This window comes from Galeopterus variegatus, unplaced genomic scaffold (assembly GCF_000696425.1).
Source record: "Galeopterus variegatus unplaced genomic scaffold, G_variegatus-3.0.2 Scaffold1296, whole genome shotgun sequence".
Lineage (NCBI taxonomy): Eukaryota > Metazoa > Chordata > Mammalia > Dermoptera > Cynocephalidae > Galeopterus > Galeopterus variegatus.
In genome coordinates this window covers 377,940-404,476 of record NW_007727407.1, presented here as the reverse complement: position 1 = coordinate 404,476, position 26,537 = coordinate 377,940, and the positions used below count along the sequence as shown (strand labels likewise).

Genomic DNA, 26,537 nt, shown 5'->3' with positions numbered 1-26,537 from the left:
TCATTTGCAAACAGACCTTTGATGGGGTGGTACAGATGCTTATAATGGATATGTAGCATTTAGATGTAAATTTCCCTTTAAAACACACACACACACACACACACACACACCCTCTCTCTCATAAACTTAGCATTTGTTCAATATATCAAGTATTGAGCATCCTAAATTATAGTTTATTAGTTAGGGATGACCAAGTGAACAGACTGAAAACAAATCAGCTATTCTGTGTCATATTTTAGCTTTGTGATTATCTGATTTGTCTGTCTTCTCCACTAGGCAGGAAATACACTCTGGGATCTGATTTTGTGCACCATTAGATCTCCAGGGTCTAGAACAGTGCCTGGAAAACAATACATAAATACTTATTGGATGAATGAATATAGTATTAAACACTTAGAGATATAATAATGTCCAGGTCTACAATCACCACATGTGGAGTAAGAGATATACCATAAAGGAGGCAGAATCAACTTTCAAAAAACTAATTTTAATCAAAACAAAAATTGTTGATCATTAACAAGTTTATAAAACAGTGATTTAGTTACATAAATAAATTGATATCAGTGTATCAAATCTTAATTACTTTCAACTTCATGAGCATGTTTACATGGGTGATGAAGTACAACCTTTTTTTTTTCTTTTTACCTATTATAATAAATAAAATGGAGCGCATGAAATAGTTTTTCTAAACAAAAATACCTACAAACATACCTCTAGCATGTTCTCTAATGAAGGGAACAAGAGACACGGACAACTTTTGCACCAAAACATAAAAATTGCTTTAAAAAGCACAAAGTTACAGAACCATCAGCTAAAGTAAAGACACTATACTGTAACCAAAAGTTGGTATTTAATAATATAATGAACAGTTTGGTAGTTAGATCTCCAGTTTGGTTATTTTAAAGCATTAAGACAAGGCAAGATAGAAGGCTGCTTTTGTTTGAGTAATTCTAGAGAAAATAAAATATATTAAAAAAAAAAAAAGAAAACTGGAAAGTAGAACAGTCATACCTACACAACTTTTTGTCCTGCACAAAGTCAAAATACCTATGCAGAATAGATATAATAATATATATAATGTTATTTGTGCACAAAGGTTAGCTTATTATTAGCTCACTGCAAAGGCGTAATGTATCATATGTCAATTGTTTTGGAAAACATTTTGCGTTTTGTGTCAAAAGGATATTTCTTTTAAGTTTCCTAGGCTAGGAGGCACGAACCCCAGTTCCGGCATACTGTATATTCTTAATGCTAAGGCTTGCTGCTCTGGCTGTGTGTTCTGTTGTCCCTCTTTTTTCTAGTGCCTGTTACAAGCATGTGTGGTGTAGTGGTTGTTGTTGGTGGTGTGTGTGTGTCTGTGTGTATACATATATATGTATACATAAGTTGTATACATATATATATACATATATAATTTCTCCCAATAGATCTCAGTCCAACCATGCAATCCAAAAGGTGGCTCTGCATAGATGCCCAGCATGAAGTTCACCACCTGAGCCAACCCTGAAGCAAGGCGCACTTTTAGTCCATCTGATAGGTTTTCTCTCAGTTTTTTTTGTTTTTGTTTAAAACCAAGCTACTGCAGCTTCAAGTATTTTGCATTACATAGAATATTTTTTTATAAATTAGTTAATGTTATATTTTCAATATTCAGACATATACTATAATATATATACAGTACAATAAATGCTCTCATTCTTTTTTTTTTTTAATTTTTTTGGATAAATCCCTGAGAATGTATGTTGACAGTCGCTAAGTTTCCACATGCACAAGCATTGTGTGCCATGCTTCTGGACGAACAGCACTGCAAAGCCACGTGGGTCAGCCTTTTCACTATTAGTATTTCATTTTGTTGGTTTATTTAAATATGCTGAAAATGTAAAGATGAGTTACAAAGGAGTAAAGCTGAATCCATTCGAGGTACTTATCACAGGATGGAGGTGTTCTGTTTGGTTTTTAAAGCCATTTCAATTATTTTTTTGAGGCTGTGAACGTATACAGAAAACAGGAGAGCTATGTGGACTTTTGCCACTTGACAACATATACTCAGTGTAAACCAAACCTTTTTAACCTCTCTCTCATACAAAACCAAAAAAAAAAAAAAATTAAAAAAATAATAAAATACAAGGAAAGAAATAAAAAGGGAAAAAATTAAAAACATACAAACTTTCACAACATGACAATTTAGTCTGCAAACGCAATATAACTATACACATATAATACCGGTGTGGCTCTGTTCTTTAAGTTAAAAAGGGTACACAAAGGCAGGCTCAAGTAAAAACAAACCATCCCTCCCATCCCCACCCCCCACCCCATTCATACAAGTTCTATCAACCAAACCTCTCCCGAACCAACATCATCAGTTTCTTTTTGCCTTTGTAGATTTGTTTCAGGTTGTCAATAAACTGTGTAAACTGAATGTGTCCATCATGCGCCATTAAGAAGGTCTCTCGGGCCTTGCTGAGGAACTCTATAAATTCACTATAGTGCCGAGGACTGATGTGTGTGAGCCGTGAGTGCGTGGTGTTGATGTAGGCCCCAATCGTGGCATCCAAGAGTTGCCTCAAGGGGGCTTTGTCCAGTGACATGAGCTTACCAGAGTTCCTCCTTCCATGAAGTCCCACCATGCCAGGAGTGGTCAGAGTGCACCTGCGCAAAATGTCTGACAGTACCGTTGCACATTTGACACTCTTGACCACCAGAGGTATTATAGCTGCAAGCTCATTTTTACCAAGGGAGTGGCTAAGCGCACAGGCCCACAAAACATCATTAATGGCAGGGTGTGTGTCCTGATTATAGCTCAGGTTGAGATGGGTCATGGCCAGGGTGGCCAGCTTGTAGGCCCTCATGGGGTACCCGCGGTGCTCCATGTACCGTGCTATCGTAAAGAGCTGTGTGTAGCTCATGCCGGTCGTAGCAGCATCGAGAACAATTTGGTACGCCGTCTCAAAAGCTATGTGATCCTTTTCACAAAGGGTTAGCGCAGAGAGGGCACAGTTCTGTGGGTCCTTCATAGCACACTGCAATGCGAGTGTCCGGGCACTGCTGGCCAGCTTTTCCTGCTGGTGGCAGTCCAAGTGGAGGCGGACAATGGTGCTGTTGGACATCACGGTAGTTGCAACTATACTTGTGGCCTCGGTGGGAGTAAAGAGTGTAAACCAGCTCTGCATGATGCTGTCCAGGGCATAAACACCTGCAAGGAACACAAACAAGCCCTATTACTGACAAGGAGCCTGGCCAGAGGTCTTACCTTATTTCCATTTTTATAATCAATGCTAACATTGTGAACCATCACAGGAAATGAGCTGGGGTAATCCTGTAGGGTAATGGGCCTGAGAGCAACCTTTTAGAATAAGGTTATTATGAACTGTTATTCAGTAGAATGCCTGAAAGGAACATGAACATCCTATGATAGCTCAGTAGCTGGTATTCGTACTGTGCTGTTTGCCATTTTAGACAATGGCCTTTTGCTAATGAGTTCTAGTTCACTGGGGCCTTCTGTCAGTTACCCACTATAGAATTTGAGGCAGAAAAACTCACCAGAATAGGAACTTTACATGGTGTGTGTGTGTGTGTGTGTGTGTGTGTGTCTAAGTTTAAAGTACACACAAAACAAAATTTTAAGACACACAAAAAAGCAGGAAAATGTGACCCACAATCAAGAAGAAAAAAGTCAACAGAAGCAGACCTACAGATGGCTCAGATGTTGGAAATGGCTGACAAGGTCTTTAAATATTTTAAGTACACAGACATAATATGCCTCACATGTCAGAAAATCCTAAAAGTGAATGACGTGAAAAGAAGTACTAAATCTTGACAGCAATTAGGTATATATCTTGGTGCAGGGCAGAAGAGTTGTGTGGCAGTTCTCAAACTGGTATTATCTTGTGTTGCTTCCCTAGAGCATAACTTTAATAATCTAAACATAGTTTTTATATTGAGATGAAGTTCCCTTTTTCCAAAATAACAAATCATTACACATTAATAAAAGGAAAATAATAAGAATGATTTTACAGTATCTGCTGTCAGTATCTAAACACTGAGAAGGCAGTGTCTTCTTAGCAAGAGGTGTATATACTTTTCTGATGTAAATAGGAAGAAAGAAAAACAGTTTAACCAACATTTACTTTAAATAGTTACCATTTTTGTGTTGGCATTGTTGCTGGGAATGTACAGTTTTCTTTAGTACTGATCTACTGCTGCAGAGAGAAAACAGTTTGTTGAAGGGCCTCACAAACTGTAGCTTATGGGCAACCAGAGGATCTTCTTATGACCAGCTACAATTTCTCATACACGTAGAAGCTCACCAAAACCATACCCAATGGTCACCATTTCTCTGCTGGATACTCTGATGTATGGCCCTCAGATGATGAAAAAAAAACCTCAGTGCAACTAGGTAACTTTATATAAAATGAATAAAAAGTATTTATTCACTGACTTATTACTCCATTTTAAACAAGAAGCTGGAGCTCCACAAATGTGATAGTCTGGAAGATGAACAATGCAAGTGTGTGGGCAGGGGGCGGGCAGAGGGCGGGGAGTCCCTGTTGGTTGCTAGAAGTGGCAGGAGCCTTGGAAAAGTCAAGGTAAAAGAGTGAAACTGTTTTTGTATATGTAAATGGCAAGTTAAATCCTACCAGGAGGAACCTGGGAAAGCTTCGCCTCCAGAGTTTACCTACCAACTTCAGTAGCACATGTTACCAGCCACCTCACCATCTCCCGCCGTCGCCAATTTAAGGTTGACAGTGTCATTCGCATAACCTATAAAGGCAGGATAACAAAATGTTTTGGAAAATTATCCTAAGTTGTCAATGGAGGACGAAAAGCATCATTTAGAGCAAAGCTCTACACATGAATTTGGATTTGCCCATGGCTCCCCTACGTCCTACTCCGGGTGGGCCCACTGACCAGATGTGGCATCCTGGGCAAGTCACTCAATCTCTTTTGTCATCTGCAAAACAAAAGAGAGCTGGACTAGAGCATTACATACCGTCCATGCCCTCTTCTCCTCCCCAGAGTAGCATTCCATAGTTTGATTTCTGAGGATGCTATGGATCCATTCTAACTAGAAACTTTCTGTGGGCAAAGAAGTATTTTAATATAATCATTTTAATTATCCCTTCTATCTCTAGCTATTCTTTTCTGGTGACTATGAAGGTAACCCCAGGTCTATGGAAAGAAATCGTCTTTGGCATCATTAGTGATCAGATTTTGTCCCAAGATCAACTTATCACCACCTCTTTCTACTTCCCCCATTCTTTAAGATTCAAATCATAGAGGGATATAACACTCTTAAAGCCTTAGGAAGACCCTGTGGGATTCCTTCTTAAGTTCTACAAAGAATGAACTGTGGAGTAAGCTCTCACTATTCTGCCATTTACCCAGAATTCTAAATAACCAAAAAGCTCATATTATAATTCTTTCTTCATCATACCTTTAAGATGAGGCAAATAAGAAAAATAAGCCAAATAACAAGAATTAATTTTTTAAAAGAAACTTCTAAACTATTGTTGTATAGTTTAAAAGCAATCTCCTATACCCTTTGCTTATGTACAACTGTATGTTACAGTGATAAGTACATCTTCCTGTGATCCATTTCTTTAAATTTTATTATCACTGTAAGGGAGAATCCATAACTAGAAAACCAGATTAATCATCTATTCAGGACATTCTATTCCCCATATTTTGGTAACTAGGGTCTAAATTTCATTCACTGCTTTTTAATGGGGAAAAAAAAGCAAATGTTAATTTAATGTTAATAGAGATTCCATGAGAAAAGCAGAAACAAATTTTCAGTTCCTGGTTTATACATCACTCTGTTCAGAAACTATAAGGAAGCAAACATCTATCTGCATGACTAACTCAAAATATTCTTGGTATTATGGCTTGCCGAAATCTGAAACTGGACCCTGGCCCAATCACCCTCCTTTACCTAATTTTCTCAGGGTTATAAAAAGGAGCTAGAACTGCCCATATATTATGAAGTGAACACCAATAAAAATTCATACTTCCTCTAAAAATTTAACCCTAACAACTCAATCTTTATTATACATGCTAGCTTTATTTTAGTCTCTTGCTAGCAATAATAATTCTCCATTTCATTCAAAGGAGAAACACTGATGTTAAGGCTGTAATTCAGAAAATGATTTTTTTAATTGAAAGACACAAATAAGGCTTCTAAATGTATAGTCCCTGCACCTCAGACAGCAGTCTGGTTCAGCTGGAAAAGACCACAGCTCTGAAATACAGTGTTCTCCTGAAGTGAAACAAATCTGTGCTCCAAAGAGTCATTCTGCACTAAAAAATCCAAACAAACAAATAAAAACGACCCTAAGAGGTGCCTTTACTTAGCAGTCCTTGGTGCCCCAAGAAAGACCACCAGTCATGTACCTGCAGGCCCAGCTCCAGAGACACTTTCAAAAGAGTGATGTCTGGCAAACTGTCCATGAGAGTTGCTATTTTAAATGCATCTTGGGCAAGCTTGAAGATATGTGATGAGGAGTGAATGTTTTTCTGGATGGATTCTAATACTGTTTCCAGCCTCCGAACATCGCCTGCAATGAACAAGGGAAAACCAAACCAAACCAAATCAAAGCAAAGCAAATCAAAACAAACAAAAAACCACACAACCACGCACACATAAAGAGAGGAAAAAAAGGAAACAAAACATAAAGCACAAGTTAATTTACCTGACATGTTCACAGATGGCACAGATGTAACAACTAAGTGTCTGATAGTTACTGCAATGTCTATGAATCCAGGCTTCACAAAAAAGATAAATCAAGACACACCCTCAATGACTAAAAAGTGTGTATGAATCAGAACCAACATGAGATAGCAAACAGCTTTCCTAGTTCCTACTTATGTATTTTTGGTGAATATTTCAGGGAGGAAAAAAGATGTAATCGAACTTTTTAATCTGATTCTGAATATCAACCATTACAATTTTCTTTGCATGGCAACTAACCGGAACTCTGCCAGCAGCAAGTTTAATGATGCAGGTAAATGAGGAAAATGCCAGGCCCAAATGAGTAGCACCTATTTTCCCTCATAAGCTAACATCCGAAGAAAAGAATCCCTTACAACCTATCTGACATTAAAACCACTATTGAGAATTTGATAGAAAACATGATCTTTTAGGGGGAAAAAAAAAGGCAAACTAACGAAACAATTATGAAGCCTCAGGATAACACAGTACCTTTGGCGGCAGTTAGCATGGTGGATGCCAGCTCACACTGCTGGGATTCAATGTGGCTTAGAGTGAACCAACGAGGGTATCGGTTGGGAACAACTGATGCAATGTGGTGTGGGCGGGTGAGGTCTCCCGCTGGAGCAGTAGATTCCAATACTAATAACCTATAATGAGAAGACAAGGAAGGTGGCCTCTAGTTATTACTTGTCCAGTACCTGGGCCACAAGGATTGACCAGCATAAGCCAGGGGAGTGAGTAGATGCTAGGAGAAATCATTTAGTCCCCTGGTTCAGGAAGAGCTGGTATGGCTACATTCCGCTATCTGGATGCCAAAATCACCTTGTTAATTGCTTGTCATGCAAACCTAAAAGACTTCCTTTTCTTTGGCACTGCTGTAGATTGGATACCTTCCCCAACCTCATTGAAGTTCAAATCCCCACTTTAACTGTTGAGGGTGGGAAATCCTACTGTGGTAATTGAAAGGTGGGGCCTTGAAGAGGTGATTAGATTGTAGGACCATGCCCTAGTGAATGGATTTAAAGTAATTGAAAGGTGGGGCCTTGAAGAGGTGATTAGATTGTAGGACCATGCCCTAGTGAATGGATTTAAAAATGGTGGTCAGGGGCATGGTTCTGAGGGCTGTAAAAGAAGAAAACATGAGAAGTTCTCTCTTCTCCGCCATTTTCTGCCTTGTGAGATCCCTATGTCACTGTTGCCACCACCAAGACCTGCACCAGATGTGTTCCCTGGACTTTGGACTTCCCATCCTATGAAGCAATAAGCAATAAATTTCGTTTTCTTAAAAATTATCTGGTTCCGGGCTGGCCCGGTGGTGCACTGGATAAGTGCGCCGCTTGGGAAGCACGGCAGCGCTCCCGCCCGAGGGTTCGGATCCCACATACAGACCGGTTCCCGCTCACTGGCTGAGCGAGGCGCGGGAGCAACACTGAGGGTTGCGATCCCGTTGCCGGTCCCCGGTCCGGTACGGGGGCAACACTGAGGGTTGCGATCCCGTTGCCGGTCCCCGGTCCGGTACGGGGGCAACACTGAGGGTTGCGATCCCGTTGCCGGTCCCCGGTCCGGTACGGGGGCAACACTGAGGGTTGCGATCCCGTTGCCGGTCCCCGGTCCGGTACGGGGGCAACACTGAGGGTTGCGATCCCGTTGCCGGTCCCCGGTCCGGTACGGGGGCAACACTGAGGGTTGCGATCCCGTTGCCGGTCCCCGGTCCGGTACGGGGGCAACACTGAGGGTTGCGATCCGTTGCCGGACACGGAAAAAGACAAAAGACAAAAAAAAAAAAAAAAAATTATCTGGTTCCAAGTATTTTGTTGTAAGCAACAGAAACAGACAAATACAGACATCACTCAAAAAACTGTAATATTCAGAAAACTAAGTTATGTAACACTGAAGAACTCTGAAACACAAGTCTTAATGTTTACCTAGTATTTTTGAATCTTATCACTCATTAAAAAATAAAAAACAGAAACTGAGAGTGAAATGGATATTTAAGAGTGAGATTACAAAAGTCAGGGATCAGTGGATAGCTGAGATGAATAAGCTTTACCTACTAAAACATAAAATCAGAGGGGAAGTAAAACAAAAATCATCTCCTTTCTATACATTCATATTTTCCATAAAAATAATTTCTTATGATGTAAGAAATTTAAAGTTAGAATGTGTTTTAATAATCACATTAGAGATGCACGCAAATGATCTAAGTGTATGTCCCTTGACAGTTCTGCATAAATTCAGTTTGATTTCTGATTTCAATCAATCTGTCATTGATTAAAAATATGCTGACAGGGGCTGGCCAGTTAGCTCAGTTGGTTAGAATGTGGTGTTATAACACTAAGGTCGAGGGTTCAGATCCCCAAACTGGCCAGCTGCCAAAAAAATTTTTTAAAGAATATGTTGACAAATATAAAAACCATTCTCAAAAATAAAACACATGCTTAGTGATCTCTTCTAAATGTAAGTATCAAAGAGATTGGGAGAGTAGCTACAACTGAAACAATTCTTTCATGATGATCAAAATGCTGGCCTTCATTAAAGTACACCAGTGTTAGGGACTGAGGACTAAGAGGAGTTAGCAGGATCAAGGAGGGTCAGTCAACTGCTTTGGTAAGCCAAATGGCTTACTCTCTTTTCCTTTTATCTAGGTACAAAGAGATGTTAGCATTAGACAGGGTGGCGGGTAGGCAATTAAGTAATAAGAATATTGGCAGGATTGTTATTTAGCCTTTTAAAAAGCTCAGAATGTCCCTGTATTCACAGATCTTGCCACAGTTGTTATAGAGAAAACTAGTCAACATCCCTGGGAAGATGAGAAAATGAATGCTAAAGATGCCCTTCCTCAAGCCTCACCTTTCCAGAAGGACTAAGAAACAACCAAGCTATATCTCCCTTTTCCTTTCTCTTCCCCTGGCTGCCTTGAAATGCTCTGGTACATTGCATTACCTCCCTCCCATGGCAGGCTTTTGGCTGGAGCAGTAGTAGCAGGTACAACAAAAAAGGTAGAAAACAATTCCCCTGTACCCTGCTAGTACTCCCCATGAAGAAACTGCCTTGGCATCGACCAAGGGCAAATATAAATGAGTTTCTGAGTGTTAGAAAAGCAAGCCTTTCTGCCTGGCAGATACCTTTACATAAGCCAGAATCACACAGAAACCTTATGCTATTTTACCCTTAAACTTTACCAGTGGAAGTAGCAACAACATCCGGTGGCATCATAACATTAACATCCTTCCCTTCAGAACAAGAGTAGAATTCTTAGGATTTGAATAAGTATAGAACTGAGCATCTGTCTTTATAAGATATCTTCTATTTCAGCTTCCAAAAATGGGAATAGAAACCTACTTATTATACAATTGTACTCTAAAATACAAACCAAGTGATAATAAGCAATTTGGTGGGAGACCTTTGCTTATGTTATTTATTTATTCTTTGATATTTTAAAAACAGAGAAGAAATTACTTATTAAGATTTCTCTAATAGGTTAGTAAGATTTCATGTTGCTAAAGAAAGCATATCAGTCTTAAAATACACTGATACACAGGTGTATGTATACACATATACACACACATGCACACACACCACTGCATGAAAAAGAGGCCTCCTGATAGAAGCTACACTCAATACTTTCTTTAAGAATAGAGTAACTTTGGGGACATTGGTAATTTATATGCAAGAATTTGTTCTTGAATCTACTACACTGATTACAGACATAGCATCTTTGATGAAAACTTTCTTATGGGATCAAACTATTCTTCAGCACATTCAAGCTTTTAGGTCTATACATGGCTTGTCTTATATGACTATAATGGTGTCTAATCTATATTTTCTGTTAGAAACATAAGTGTGTCTTATAATTTTTTTTAAAAAAAGGAAAAAGAAAAGCTGATGTTTCAAGAAAGGTGGGTGGTTCCTTTTAGGTCCTTAAAGTTTAACAGGTTACAAATAAGATTGAATAATATAATCTTGAACGCATTAAAAAGTTATTTACCTTGAACAAATTCGTAATAAAAATAATTATTTGGTGAATTAACTTTACAAAGGAATGTGAAAATAAAAAGGCGAGTGGCAGAGAACAACATATTCCTAATTGTTATGACTGAAAAGGACTGATGTGAGGAGATGAAAGCAGTCAGAACTGAGGGAGCAGATCCTGGAGGACCTCTAACAGTGATTCCTTCAACAACAGATACACATTCCCATCTTCTCTCAGCCTCTGGCTGATCACGGATGTGTCTTGCTGATACAAAGGCCTTCCTGCACTATTGATGGAATGTGGGATCACAGCAGGTATAAAGGCCTCCCTCAATTATACTCAGCCAAGTACATCTATTCTTTACCACTGTTTCAAAATTCTAATTTTTTTCCAAACAATATATTACTTAGGAATGTTTCAACTATTGCTTTCTTGTGATTAAACTTGATCCAAAATTATACTTTTTCCCATTCTAGCTTCAAGAAAAAGTAGGAAAAAGTCACAATGAGCACAAGTATTACAACAGTCCAGGATACAATTCCTCCCTTACTTTCAGAGAAAAGCAAAACAAGCCAACACAAATCACCTCCACAACAATCCGGGAAGCATAAATAAATAATTTCTTTAGCTTTTCTGCTGCCTACAAGAAATATGAATGAATGAGGAGTCAGTCAACAGCCATTTTTCCCAGTGGGGAATCTGGGTTGCCTCTGCCCAGCTGGGCTGTGAATACGTACCGCATTGCTCTCAGTGCAATTTTGTATGCCAATTCAGCATCATGAGGTAGGAGAGAGGCGAAGAGATACTTGGCAAATGTGTGCATTGGAACGCTCTCCCGATGGATTATTTCGCCTAAACCACTATATGGTCCGGCTGTGGGAGAGAGCATATGCATTTTACATTTCTAAAAAGACACTTCTTGTAAAGTATATTTAAAACATTTTACATAAAGCTATAACACATACAAGCTAATCTAATTAAGAATTTAATATAAATGACACAGTAAAAAATAATAAAATTCTTAGTCAAAAAAAGATTGTATAGGGCATAGTATCCATTACAGACTACACTTTATGAACAATCCCCACTGTCCCACAGCTAAAATGAGAACCAGAGAACTAAGGGACAGAGCTCATTCACAATACAAGAGCCCCAGAAAAAGGAACCCTCTGAAGCATAAAAGCTCACTGAATTTAAGAAACATTCTCTCTGAACGTGTGACATCTGAGCATCCAGATTTGCAAATGTACAGATGACTCTAGAGCTTAATTATGGAACCTGCCCCTGGACCCAAGCAGTCTTAGTGGGACAGACATGGCAACTTTCCAGAAAAGGGTACTCCGCCTCAGGGATAAGGTGTGGAAGGATTCTGAGCCATGACTCTCAATACAAACACTTTACACATGGTTGCTTCTAATAAACAGAAATAGGTATTAATTTCCAGAGTGATTAATGATAAAAGAATAGTTACACATTTCATACTCACCACAGGCAAAAGAAAAAAACTGAAGTAACTGGAAATCTACTACTCTTTGGGCTCCAGAAGGCCAATTTTAAAAGCAAAATTACATTTAAGCTGTCAAAATTCATTTCTTAGTAAGTTCTGACAGGTACAGTGGCAGAGCCAACTTCCCTTGTGTGCTCCCTGAACGCTGCTCTGAGAAGAGCAACACAGACTTTTAAAATAAATTTTGAAAGGAAACCACAGTGGTTAGTTCAACCACTCTGCACTTAGGTACTGTGAGGTTTAGTTACTGTAAAGTGTTTAATAAATTAGTTTCCATGTCACCTTTGGGTAATATCTGTTTCATGATTTCTAGAATTATGAACCATGACACTACTTCTCAGAGGAAATAATACATTTGTTTTCCACGAGAAAAATCAGTCTGGCGAAGAGTTTAGAATGCAAGAAATGCAGTTCAGAAGAAATGATGAGAAGAGTTACTGGATTGGGTGGGATACTTTCTAGATCATTTTAATGGAGGTCATTTTTAATTTAATTGTTTAATTTCTTTGTTAATATTTTTGAATTATTCATTATTTAAGTACTTTGAAAATTACATAAACTTATTTTTTCACCTAGACAAACTAAAATCCATTCTAGATTTCTACTTTTACCAAACCCATTAACCTTTTTCTTTTCTTTCAGACATTTAAAAATGTTTTAGTGGTCCGATATTCTCTAAAAGCTGAGAAAACATTGTACTTGCACCTTTAGTGCATATAACAAGGCTACATTATTTAAGTTACTAGCAATTATGAACTAAATGTGTGTCCCCATCAAATTCATATATTGAAGCCCCAAACCCCAATGTGACTGTATTTGGAAATAGGGCCTTTATAAAATAAAGTTAAATGAGGTCATAAGGGTGGGGTCCTGATCCAACAGGATTAACGTCCTTATAAGAAGAGGTGGGGGAGGGGTGCGTGCGCATGTGTGTGTCTGTGTCCGATCTTGGACTTTCAACCTCCAAAACTGTGAGAAATAAATTTCTGTTGTTTAACCCATCCAGTGTGATGTATTTTGTTTTGACAGCCCATACCGACTAAGACATTAACTCTACTTTACTTAAGAACTAATTACAGCAAATTTGCAGATTATTCATATTCTTCATTTCTCCTCCATTTCTTTTCAACAATTCCCTTTAAACCACCAAGTTACCTTTTTGTGCAATCAAGGGAAAGCAAAGATGCATAATCAACACTTTGCTATGATACCTTCCAACAAGCAAAACATCCAGTCAGGTATCACAGAATTACTATGGATTAATAATTAGCATAATCCCTGAATTTGAGTGTACTGAATAATGAAAAACTGAGATTTGGCATTAAATTTCTCCAAAGGTGCTTTTTGAATATGTCACCTGATCCATCCAATATTGTGGCCAGGACAGATTAACACTCAGCAATAAGTCTACTTCCACTTTTCAGATATCTGGGTCTGCTAACTAATTTGCTCCTGAAATTTGCAAAAAGTGTACATGCATGACTATACTTGGTGTCCCAGTATAGTCAGCTCAATCATGAAGCTCCTGTCTTCTGGAGTATATAGAAATGGTCCCTTGACTTCCCCTTGGACTGCGTCCTGTCTTGCACTGCCCACTCTGTGTGGGGCTTACAGGGCCAGGAAAGGGGAGGAAGCAGAAATGAATCAGTAGTGCTCCTTCTCAGGCACAGTTCTTATAAAAATATTTGATGAAGGGGATGGACTAATCAAAAACTAAGACAGTTCAAAAATATTCATGAATAATGAATATGGAGACCTATTTAAAAAGGTAAATGATAGATATAACATACTATCAACTTTGAAAACTAAACATCTTTTTCCTGAACTTCAGCACAATGGAAGTCAAAAGTCAGTAAAACCAGTGACAGATAGCAGTAAAAAACATGTTTGTGGCTAATGATGCTGTTTATATCAACAGGAATTATATGTAAGGAAACTGAAAGAAAACAGCAATTAAAAAATCAATATTACTCTTCAAATTTACCAAGATGGAATTTTTTTTCCTTTAAAACAAAAACAAAACAAAACAAAAACAACAAAAAGAACAACAACAACAAAAAAACCTTGAATACTTAAAAAAATTAATTTTAGGAATTTTTTAACAAAATTAAGCATGCTATTAAGGTTTATCTTAAGTTTTAAATGTATTTCTACAATATATAGATTACTCTTCAAATTTACCAAGATGGAATTTTTTTTCCTTTAAAACAAAAACAAAACAAAACAAAAACAACAAAAAGAACAACAACAAAAAAAAAACCTTGAATACTTAAAAAAATTAATTTTAGGAATTTTTAAACAAAATTAAGCATGCTATTAAGGTTTATCTTAAGTTTTAAATGTATTTCTACAATATATAAACGTATAATATATTTAAAGAAAAAATTTTTTTCAAATAGATCTTTAGCTTTGGACAAATAAAAGTGGTTTTGAAAGGCTATTTTCTTTAAATCCTTTCCCCATTTGTAACAGTTCTGAATATAAAATGAAGATGCCACACTTCAAGAGTCTATCAGTCACAGAGAATCCCATAATACAAGTATTTGAGAGATAGAAGCAACTGTATCAATCAACACCACCTAAATTTGCACAAAAGATTAGGCTAACTTTACTAATTACATTTACTCTTTTTGAGAAAAAAAGAAATCTGAAAAACAGTGCCGCTAAAATCTGTTAGGCCCTTTAAATCTTGACCTTATAAAAAGAAGAAAATTAGACTTTTCTATGAAACTTTCTCCTTCGCGAATCTATGCCTAATCGATCCTCTGAAGTCAGTGCAGCGAAAATTCACTCCTGTAACCTCCAGTCCTTTGTTAGTGTATGGATGACATATTCAAACCCAATTGTCATGTAACAGCCAATAATTCATAGGAATGCCAATTTCCATTTTATTATTTAATTGATCAAGCAAATAGGAACATGGCTACCAGTAATAACTCACTAAATATCAAAATTGCATTTATCTCAGCAACACCACAGCCTAAATAAAAACAGTCCTTTTCAAAGCTTGTAGCATTAAATTGGGCTGATTTCAATCAGGCTATCTACTCTATATGACGATCTAAATCAATGATACAAATCTAAACATCTGTACTTTTTTATTCAGTGACTTTTTTTTTTAGAACATGACCATATCAATCAGGGTAACTACCATATTTAAATACATTCGGGGAGTATTCTTAACATAAGAAATATCAGCACCTAAATCAAATTTGCTAAATAAGTGGAAAACTTATTATCAAGTTACCTTCTAATAGGAAGACTGCTTGCTTGCGAAAAATTTTCACCAGTGTATCATCCAATTCAATTTCCTGAAGCTTAGAAATGAGCTGTTCTTCATTCCGGCAAACTTTCTCTTGTGTGTACAGCCCATCAGGCATGATACGCTGCTGTCCCAGCCCTATTAGGGCTACCTCCACAGCCAGCGTTAAATAGGATTCCCCTTCTTCTAAGAATTTGTGTGCAGGTAGATGCTGGTATTCCAGAGACTTGCACTGTCCCATATTCTCTGTAAAATGCCACAAAAGAAACTGGAGTTCAGAAATTACTTTTGCAGGTACTCTGAAAGGTATACATATTTATTCTACCCAGTACTAGGTAAATGAATTATTGACTTTATTCTGAGAAAGCCAGAAAACATGTTTATTAGGTTGAAGTACCTGGTTTTCCATATCTTTTTTTAAATGATCATGAATGATGAAATGTATATCTTTTGGGAGATAGAATATTACAAATATTTTTTCCCATTGAAAATGAATCACCAATGGGCCGGCCCGGTGGCGCACTGCTACAGTGCACTGCTTGGGAGTGCGGTGGCGCTCCCGCCGAGGGTTCGGATCCCACGTACAGACTGGGTCCCGCTCACTGGCTGAGCGAGGTGCGGGCGCGACGCCGAGGGTTGCGATCCCGTTGCCGGTCCCGGTCCGGTACGGGCGCGACACTGAGGGTTGCAATCCGTTGCCGGACACGAAAAAAGACAAAAAGGGAAAAAAAAAAAAAAAAGAAAATGAATCACCAAAGAAAACTATACATCTAAGAAGATATGATACTAAGAATCCTCAAGGAGTGAAAAAAATCTTTTTATTGAACAATTGTAAAAGTACATGATAACTGCAAAGGTTAACATTTTTTTTTTCTTTTCCTTTTTTTGTCTTTTTTCGTGACCGGCAACGGGATCGCAACCCTCGGCGCTCCACCCGCACCTCGCTCAGCCAGTGAGCAGCCGGTCTGTATGTGGGATCCGAACCCTCGGCAGGAGAGCCGCCGCACTCCCAAGCGGCACACTGTAGCAGTGCGCCACTGGGCCAGCCCAAAGGTTAACATTTTTTAAAGCCTGGAATTAAAAAAAAAAATTCCATACTTTTATTACAATTCATAATAAAAACAGTAGAGAACACAACATATGTAACCCAACTCCAAAGTCATTTTTGTTATCCAAGAGTCATCACTTATCACAAGAGGAATGATTCTTTGAGCATTCTCTCGTCTCTGTGAAGGTGCTTCTATTAAAAATTAAAACAAACTTCAACCATCAAATTCCCAAGAAAAACGAATTCAGACTCATACCTTTCACCCTGCTCAAGGAGTACAGGTCACCCATAATCCATGAAGGCAACCACTATACAACAGCAATTATGAAGGGGCAAGATAATTAACTGTGTGAGCACACCCAGCCATGGAAGCAACAAAGAGGACAGTCTTTACTCTCTTCCTTCCCTCTGCCCACTGCCCATAGGCAGTCTTTTGAGGCATCCCTCAAAAATTAGGAAAATTAAAAAAATTTTTTTTTTTAATTCTTAAGTCTCAAGGGGCCAAAGAATAATCTCAAAACACTGCTTTAAAGGAATGTGTGACATAGAACAGTTTTAAGTGGCCATTTAATACTTCCCTCAAAGTAGACTAAAATATTTAAGTGACAAATCACTTTTAATGAAAAGACTAATTTAAAAAGCAACTAAACTAAATTTTCTAGTTCTAAATGCTATGATGCACATCCTTATTTTATATCTTTATGCCAGAAAATAGTCATAAATGTAGATAAATTCTTAGATGCAGAATCACCAGTTAGAAGAGAGTAAATATTTTTAAGGTTCTTGACATATGTTTCCAACTTTAAGCATGTCGACTCTAAGACTTCCCAGTTTGCAGAAGCCTGCCTGAAAAGCATGCGAGTACCCATTTCCTTGCTCTCTTGCTAACCACAGGTACTGTTAACTATATGGATTCATAAAACATACTGTAAGAAAAACAATGACTAATGCCAGTCAGAGTTTTGAAAAAGAAAAGCACATGAGACAAATGTCAGTGGCTTTACCTGTAAAATCTGAGAACCCAGAGAAGTTTTCATCATCAATGTGGCAGGCTTCCATAAGGCTACTGAAGAGAGTGCCCACGGGGTCCAGAGGATGTCCAACCCAGCCTTCCAGATTGGTTATTGAGGTTATGCTTTTATGGGGTAGCTCTGTGTAAGAAAAGGGAATTGAGAGATGGGCAGTAGAAGGGAGATAAAGGGAGAAAAGTAGGGGGAAGAGAGGCTTTACCATTTAATAGCAGCATCCTTACAAATTGGTACTGAATTCAGTTGGAAATTCCCCTTCAATTAAAAAAACCAATCAAAAGATCATAATCCCCAACTTGTGAACTATTTTGACTTCTAAAGGTTCATCTGTAAATCAATACAAATGGTTCTAAATTCCCAGGACAGCTCCCTAACATCTATGTAATTCATGTGTCCTGGGTACGAAGTTAACATGACTACTTACACTATTAAACCATGTATGGAGAATAATGAATTCCAAAGTTCCTTCTGAGAAGCTAGGAACAACTCCTCCCACTTCCCTAGGAGTGGCATTAAGAGAGGACTAAGAAGTCCCCTGGAATAATCAATTGGAAAACTCTAACTATATTAAGAAGATACGTCTCAGAGTCAGCATTCACTGGATCATCTAAATTGAGGACCTGAGGGCGGCTGTAGCCTGGGTTGGACTTGGAGTCCCATGCAAATATTGTTAAATTACCCCTTATCACCTTATGAAAGAAAGTCTTCCTTATTGTGGATCCATAAGCCATTTAAAAGAGGATCTTTGCCACAAAAGGGAACAACAGCAGAAGATAACATATAATTTGGATGAAACATATCCTTTTCATTTTCTTCACAGAATGTTAGCACTTTTGAGTTAAATTATGGAGCACTGAGGAAAAAAGCTGCAAATGTTTTAACATATATTCCATTGTTGTAAATAGTGCAATATTTTACATCTAAATGTTTACTAAAGTAATAATAGTAGCTCCTTCCTAAAGAAAAATATTATAAAATCTATATACAATATAAAATATACAAGAAAAAAATAAGCTTGTAAACAGCTAAAGAGCCATTCCACGAATCCAATGTTCCTTCAAAAGTTTTCTGGTTTTAAACTATGAACTATCTATCTGCACAAAAAAGTGAAAAATAGCTTGGCACACTGTATTAAAATTTAAGTCAGGTCTTGGATACCTTAAAAAGGTCCTTCTCTTCAGTTTCCATTACTGGCTTTCACATGCATAACAAGTACAAAAAAAAATATGAGCATTACTCTTGGGAACAACCAAATATATATGTTTGATGAACCAAAAAAACTATGTATATGGTTAAGGGAGTGTTGTGCTTATACAAAAACAAATCTACTGTCAAGTGATGGAAACTGACAAAATGGGAGAAATAAATGAAAAAAGGAGTATGGTTTTTTCCAGAATCAAAAGGCTAGCTGAAACGTCACGCCAAATAGTATTGAAAATGTACAAGGTATTGAACTTCCTAATCTTGGCCCATAACAAGTAACCGTTATGGCGCTTTGGACTTCTAATGGCTATGAAAAGCCTACTCTTTAAATATGGACAAACAGTAACAACAAAAAGTAGGAAAATATAAAAGTATAGATATGTAATCCTAGCAATACTTAAGAATAGTCTGAAATAAAAATCGTCATTGCTTGTAAGATAAAAGATAAATGGGTTTAAGAATGGCCTGGACCTAGGCCACAGAATTATCTCAAGGACAATCAAAGGAGTCTAACTTAACGTGCACTCTAAGTTCCCTAAAAGAACTAACATTTTTACACTTTTACATTTCTTAGATGTTACAACATTTTTACTAAACAAAATTTTAAAACCAACATTTCTCAGTAAAATATATGATATGATTTTTTCAAAAATCAGATGATCATCATGAGGTAGCTCTCTTTTTGCAGTATAAGAAGTGCTACATTTTCTTTTAGCCTGAATATTCTCCTATATACTATTCAGAGGTAAACACCTTTGGCCATAGATTTTGTGTGTTTGTGGGGGAAGAAGGATTTCAGAAAAAATTTGCAAACAGCCTAGTAATATATTTTGCAAACACCAGTAATGATATAAAGAATATAAAGAACTGGACAAAGTAATTATTATCAGGGATTATATTGGAATGATTACATTCCAATCCCACCTGAGCTTCACATTTTTTCTTTAGTTCAAATTGTAACTTTGGAATTTTTTCCACTGTATAAATGATAGTGTTAGTTAACACTCATAATACCTCAAATATAGAGGCCATTAGAAGTTACTATAAACACTTGCTCCATCCTCCAGCCTATTTCAATAACTTTTGCTTATACTTCAGGTGTACGTATAATATCCTAAGGATTAAAAACAAAACAACCTCCGCCCCCCCACCGAAAAAGCCGAACAGCAACTAAAACTGTCTCTCAAGAAAAAATAAAATTACATGGTGAAAAACAAAACAAACCCCCAAAGAAATATAAAAATAAGACCAGCCGGTTAGCTCACTTGATGTTACAACACCAAGGTCACAGGTTTGGATCTCCTTACTGGCCAGCCACCAAAAAAAACCCCAAAAACTGAGAAATATAAAAATAAAATAAAATTTATACCTACAGAAGGAATAAGACATGCATGAATTAATTATAGAAAGCATACTGTGTACATTTCTTCATCTGAGAAGGGCTGTATGCATGTGATACAACCCTTCCCAATTACTATTACTCAGTAACACTTATTCAAAATTTAAAAGATTAATAAACTGAGATAAAGACAAGTTAAGTGTATCTGTCAGTTGATAGCTCATCAAATGTCATCTACAGAACTTGAAAAATCCAGGAGTTCTGTTCTGGTCACTTTAAATAAATAATATGTCCTGAGGTACAAATTATTACAGCTAAAAAGTTTTAGAGTGCTTACACATCATGCCAGGCCTTGCTTTAAGTGCTTTACAGGAATCCACTAGTTTAATCTTCTCAACAACTCTAAGAGGAAGGTCCTCTACTGAGCCCCATTCCACAGGAGAGGAATTGAAATCACAGAGAGTTTAAGTAATTGCCTAAGGTCGCCCAGCTGCAACCTAACACTGGGATTTAAGCAAAGGTAGTCTACCCCAGAGCCCTTACCTTTAGAATTAAAGTGCACTTTCACAAATTAAGGTCTTTGGCTAACTTTCATTTTACATAATTCAGACACACTTAATAGTTACTCAAACAAAAAAAACCTCCCCTTAAAAAAATTAACTAACCTAAGAGATTTTTGTAAAAATCTTTTCTTGTAACATTACACCAAAAAAAAAAAAAAAGCTTAAAATTTCTCACAGATTAGCTATTAAATATTTTTAAATAAGTGGTGAGTAAAGCCATTTCTATGGCTCTTGTTTTAAAAGCCATCTCTCCAAGAAGAACACAAAACCTAGTGATGTCATCACCAAGAATCCCATTCCAATGGAAACAAACTCCTTCACATTCACCTTTTTTTTGAGTTCGGAACATTTCCAACTGTTTCTGTTGCTGTCGTCTTAACGTGTTAACAATAGCTATTGCTAGTCTCAGTGCTTCTCTGGGGTACCCATGAGAACGTAATGCGTCCACTCTTGCACAGGCTGTAGGAACATGTTCTAAAACAGAAAGTCAAGGGGGTAAAGTTGCCACTGTCAGATGTATCTATAAAAACAGGATTTAATAGTAAGATGTTTCTCCCAAAATACTATTAAAAAGATATGAGAAACCATTTCTGAACTTGGATTTGAATGAAAAACTCAGTTCCTACTGCCAAGCATTCATCCATCTCCCATTGAATCCCTCAATCCTCCACCTCCCACTCCAATAATGCTATAGAAACTAAACAAAGAAGTAAGTCATGGAAATGTCTTTCCGGTTTGGCCACTTACCATGCCAGAGGGGCCACCCGCGGGAGTCAAAGAGGGAGTTTTCAGTGTCGTCATGGTAACAGTAGTTGCTGTATAGGTCACTGCTGATAATGTGCTGCAAGTGGCTATCCTGCCAGTGGAGATCACATGCCTCAATGGCTCGGGTGAACACTGTCCGATGTGGCCTGTTCGATGAATCTGTTTTTTCCACAATTCAGAAAGCCGTGTCAGCTATTATTCACATGTGAATAAATCAGTCATACCATTCTGTGGCCAGATGTTCACGAACACACCCACACACATTGTCCTGCACCCCCTAAGCGTAAGGGTGAAGGGTGAATATTCTCACATCTTAAGTAGTAGGAGGCAAGTCAGCCCAAAGAGCCACCATTCACTCACTTGTTTTATCAAACACAAACATTCTGCAGCCATTAAAGCTAAGGTTAAAGGCATCCTGCAAAAAGAACTGTCAAGTTGAGTTTCCATGCCAAATACACTCAAAAGAGGCACTCGGCACAAGAATCACATAAAAACTCACTGCTCCCCACTTCTGAGGTGCTGTGGTGGGCTGCCCCTGATGGGGATCAACAGCTCTCACAAACACTATGCAAGAGATGCAACACCAGCCATGGAACCTTTCAGGAAGATGCAGTCAGCCTTTAAAGGTATGCATAAGGGTTGTGCTTTTGGTTGTATTTTTTAACTATATTGTGCGGTTTTGCACAATTAAAACTATTATGCTTCTTGGGATATAACGATTAAATGCCACTTTATATCCCAAAGGGCATAAATGCATATATTTAACATTTCACAAAGCCACACAACATAGCTACAAAACAAACCAGTGCACTTACCTTGCCCCTACAGGCTGCCTCCTGACTCCTGGGCAGGTTCCATGACTGGTGTGATGTCCCCAGCATAGTGTATGCTGGGGCATCACAAAAGAGCAGAAGCATACACTCCGAAGAGGGTTCAAGTTTCAGGACCTGACGGAGAAAAGAAATGTTTGGGGAATAAAGGATATTCTCACCCCAACTCTTGAGATATTCAATTCCTAATGATAATATGACTCAAATTCTACCTACACTCCCATCCCTTGATTCCCCACTCCAAACTTACCTTCAACTGTGGCACAAACCTTAGCAAGCCTCAACTGAAAATCCCGGTAACAAACTATTTTTATTATGTGTACTTAACTTAGAACTCAAGTATAACTCCTCACTGTTCTGAGGATTAACTAAATGAGAAACAAAATCTGGAGCTTCCTTAATTGATAAGGTTTCATCTCTCTGTCCCTTGACCTTTGGCTGAGCACAGACATAAAGGGAAAACACAAAAATCAAAGAGCAACTGAACAGAGAAGAGATTATAGAACTCATCTAGTCCAGTCCCTTTATTCTACCGATGGAAATGAAAAGCAAAGGAAGTAAAGTGACTTGCCAAGGTCACACTGCCAGGGAGTGGCAGTCAAGATCAAAACACAGGTATCCTTACTACAAATTCAGCTAACTCAGCTGTTGTGAAAGGCTTTTGACAGGTCTTACACAGACATTACTTCAGCTTCATCTCAGGTCAACTTAGATAGCTGTATCTGAATGGCAGACATATCAAAATGCACGGATTATAGATAACTTGAGAGGCATAAATAATGATGCATCTGTTAAGGCTCCTGCCCAGACTCCTTGCTAGTAGTAGAAAGATATACACACTGCAAATGGGAAGGGAGGGCCCTACATTTAAGGGCCTTTTGAACCTATTAGAGATTTGTGCTGAGCAGAATATACCCCTATCCAGTAAGAAACTGGTTCCATGACCTCTCATAATCAATTGATCAAATGTTCCAAAGTCCAAATCTCACGTAAGTATAAGTGTACCTCAAAAAGTTTGTGAAAAAATAGAATTGAAAGATGATACAAATCTTTCCATGAACTCTTTGAAGTATCCTCATATTTTTAGGTGGCGTCATTTCATTTAGTTTAGCTCAAATCATAGAAACAGAATTTTAAACTAAGAAGAGACTTTAAAAGAGTAACTTAGTATTATGCATATGTATTAAAAGAATGAGTTAGAGTTCTATCTGTTGAGTTTGCTTCACTATCTGAAGTACCAATAATAAAAGCAAGCTGTGGAGTATGAATCCATTTTAAAAAATAAAAAACTGAACTTTTAACATGTTTACATGTGACTATATGAGTATAAGAAATATAGAGGACACACATCAGGCTTTTAACACTAGTTAGCTCTAAGAGATCAATAAAACCAGCAACAGCAAAAAAGGCTAAATATTCATGAAATGACATTTAAATGAAAAGGTAAAATATAAAGTCCTACAATAACAAATCCTACAAAACATATAAAAAACTGATTATGTACATAGACAATGACTAAAAGGATATACAATTGAAAATAGATGTGAAAATTATGGCCGATTTTTATCTTGGATGTCTGTAGTTATTCAATTTTGCAGGAAGATTGAAAAAAGAGACATAGATAACCTTGACCAAAAAAATTTTTTTGGAGTCTGGCTGGTACAGGGATCCCAACCCTTGACCCTGGCGTGCTCAACACCATGCTGAAACCAACTGAGTAACCGGACAACCCCTACACCAAATTTTTTAAATGACTAATGCACAAATTTGTAAGAATTTTTACATAAAGCATATGTAATATTAATACATGCTAATTAAAGAAGACTTGGGAAATTCAGTAAAGTAAAAAGGGGAAGTTTTTTAGTTCTTTTACCATAAAAAAGTTAACATTTAAAAATTGGCTATCAAATATTCTAGATTTATTGGACTGTTGTCTCAGCATGTTAGATAACTTGTTTCTCTATTCCAAGTTTCTTTAAATTAAAAGTAAGATCTAAATGCATTATTACATTGAAGTTAAACATTGTTGGCAAGAAAGTGTCCTTGGAATGCTGTGTCAATGAAATTGCACCCAGTAGGTAGCAGTTAATGACAGGTTTTCTCACTATTAGTGATGTTGGTTTTGATTACTTGCTTACATTAGTTGTAACCAGATCTCTTCTTCCTAAACATGTCTTTTGCCCTTTGCAATTATTAATCATCTGTTGGGTGATAATTGTCAACAAGGGAAGTCATATTCCATAACAAATTTTCACATAATGATTATCCGTTGATTATTTTTGTCAAGATGAGTTATTTCGTTGAGGTTTGTAAGTAATTATTTCTATGTTTAACCACTCTTTTTGCATTTCTTAGCTGACGTTATTCTGTAAAATAAAACAATTTCCTCATCAAAAACATAAATAAATAAAAAACAAAAATTGGCTATCATTCTGGCATACTTAAAAAAAATTACTTTCAAAGAATGTAGATTATTCTAACGTTGTTGTTGTTATTCATTAATGCTAACGAATTACCTTAGCAAAGGCAGGGTCTGATAAGCCCTTCATATTCACTCTAATGTGCAAACACAAAATTCTGCCATGGTCTGTCCAGTTGCAATGGCATGGCTGCTGGATTCTGCTGGCTACCACTGGCTCTTGCCTAGTAAGCCTTGTCAGCCCTCCAGCAGAGGCACTGCAGGAATGAGCACCAGACCTCCTTTGTGGAGATGTCTCTTCTGGAGCCTCTCAGAAGTTGTGGGTGTTCTGCTAAAAGCAGGCACCTTTAGGCACAATAGCTATAAATATTGCCCTAAGAACCAGGTCCTGACTTCATACCACCTAAGCCAAACCATAAGTGAAATTAATTGTTTAGTTTGTAGGCTGAACCACTTCTTATCAGCTTTCTAAGGCCTATGAAATATTCATGTTTAACCAAGGGTAACATAAATGGAAAGTAAAAAGTATAAAACATTAGAATGGCAGTCCCAAAAAGCAGTGGGGAATGAAACACAGAGAAACCTCCAACTATACACAGAAAGGGATTAAATATATTGCCTATGTAGATGTAGGCATACCCTTTCCTACCAATGGGAGAATAAACGCTGAACAGCTAAACCTGAAAATTCTGAGCATTCGAGAAAAAACTGGGGGTATGGGGGGGTACATTTATTTTCTTTGAAGTTATTAAATAAAATCATCATGGGCAATAAAAATATGACAGATTTCAAATACTGAATTCCCAAGGCAAATATTGCTAGACAAAGCAGAGCCAGACAATCATCTTTCCCAAATCCTAAAACTTCTTTTTTGATTGGACAAGTCCCTATAGACTAATACATAATATTTCCTTTCATTGTAGAGACTGAAAATACTATGCTAACATCACATTCAAACTCAGCACATTGTTTAGCTCTTTCTAGTAGTACCAACTCCATATGTGGCCAGCACATACAGAATTACAGTGTTAATTCTGGATCCTACTGATGTCATTTAATTTCCACCTTGCTTCTATCATGATTTTAAAGTCTTTCAAATTTGTCACAAAAAAAAAGAAACACAAAACCATGCAAAATTTGTGGCATGAATTACTTAATGAAATTTTTATTCACAAGAGTTAACTACTCAAGAATTTAGTTCTGAAAGAAGAGATATTCTGCACTAGGTAGAGGGGAATATGGGACCAAGGAAGAACTTTTTTAAAGATGGGAGGGACTTGAGTTGAATGGATGGGTCCAACAGAGAGGAAGAAGCTGAAAAAACAGGACAGAACTGAAAGAGAGTGGAACTTCTGGAAATGTCTGGGAGTGTTTCTTGGCTGTCCCAAAGACTGGAGGGCACTATTAGCCTATGGTAAGTGGGAACAAGTACACTAGACAATCTTTCACAATAAAGATGCCCCTCAGTCACATCATAAAATGCTTCCTTGCTACATTCTAAAACTAAGAATTTTTAACAAATTAAATTACATAGTAGCTCAAATATGAATTGACCTACTGAGATAAAAACATAGCTCCTCAGGCCTCTCAATATTTTGTTTTACAAAGTAATATATCACCACCCTACTCCATGATTTAAAAAAGAAAATCAAACTAAATCATTAATAGGCCATTTAAATACATGCTAACATATATAGCATTATATTCATTTCTATTCTGAGAATATTTTTTTAAAAAGCATACAAAGGTCTCAGGTAAAGCTAAAACACACACAAATTCACAGTCAAAACATACTAAGTTCTCGAGTTATAGTAAGCCCTTAAGTGCGTAAAATCATTTTACCACATATATTGTTACCATTATAAACATATATGCACAATTAAGTAGCTAC

At 37.3% G+C, this 26,537-nt stretch overlaps 1 protein-coding gene across 1 annotated transcript in view; it reads right to left on the bottom strand.

Annotated features, from left to right (window-relative positions):
- Positions 1-466: 466 nt before the first annotated feature.
- Positions 467-26,537, bottom strand: part of ZSWIM6 (zinc finger, SWIM-type containing 6) — a 192,881-nt gene continuing 166,810 nt past the window's right edge. Inside the window, exons 7-15 of the mRNA XM_008576126.1 lie at positions 21,380-21,556; positions 20,960-21,106; positions 17,504-17,650; positions 15,437-15,697; positions 11,420-11,555; positions 7,199-7,356; positions 6,391-6,554; positions 4,680-4,761; positions 467-3,193 (exon numbers count right to left, since the gene is read on the bottom strand). Coding sequence (XP_008574348.1) covers positions 2,331-3,193; positions 4,680-4,761; positions 6,391-6,554; positions 7,199-7,356; positions 11,420-11,555; positions 15,437-15,697; positions 17,504-17,650; positions 20,960-21,106; positions 21,380-21,556 — 2,135 coding nt within the window. The 3' untranslated portion in view covers positions 467-2,330. The remainder of the gene's footprint in view (positions 3,194-4,679; positions 4,762-6,390; positions 6,555-7,198; positions 7,357-11,419; positions 11,556-15,436; positions 15,698-17,503; positions 17,651-20,959; positions 21,107-21,379; positions 21,557-26,537) is intronic.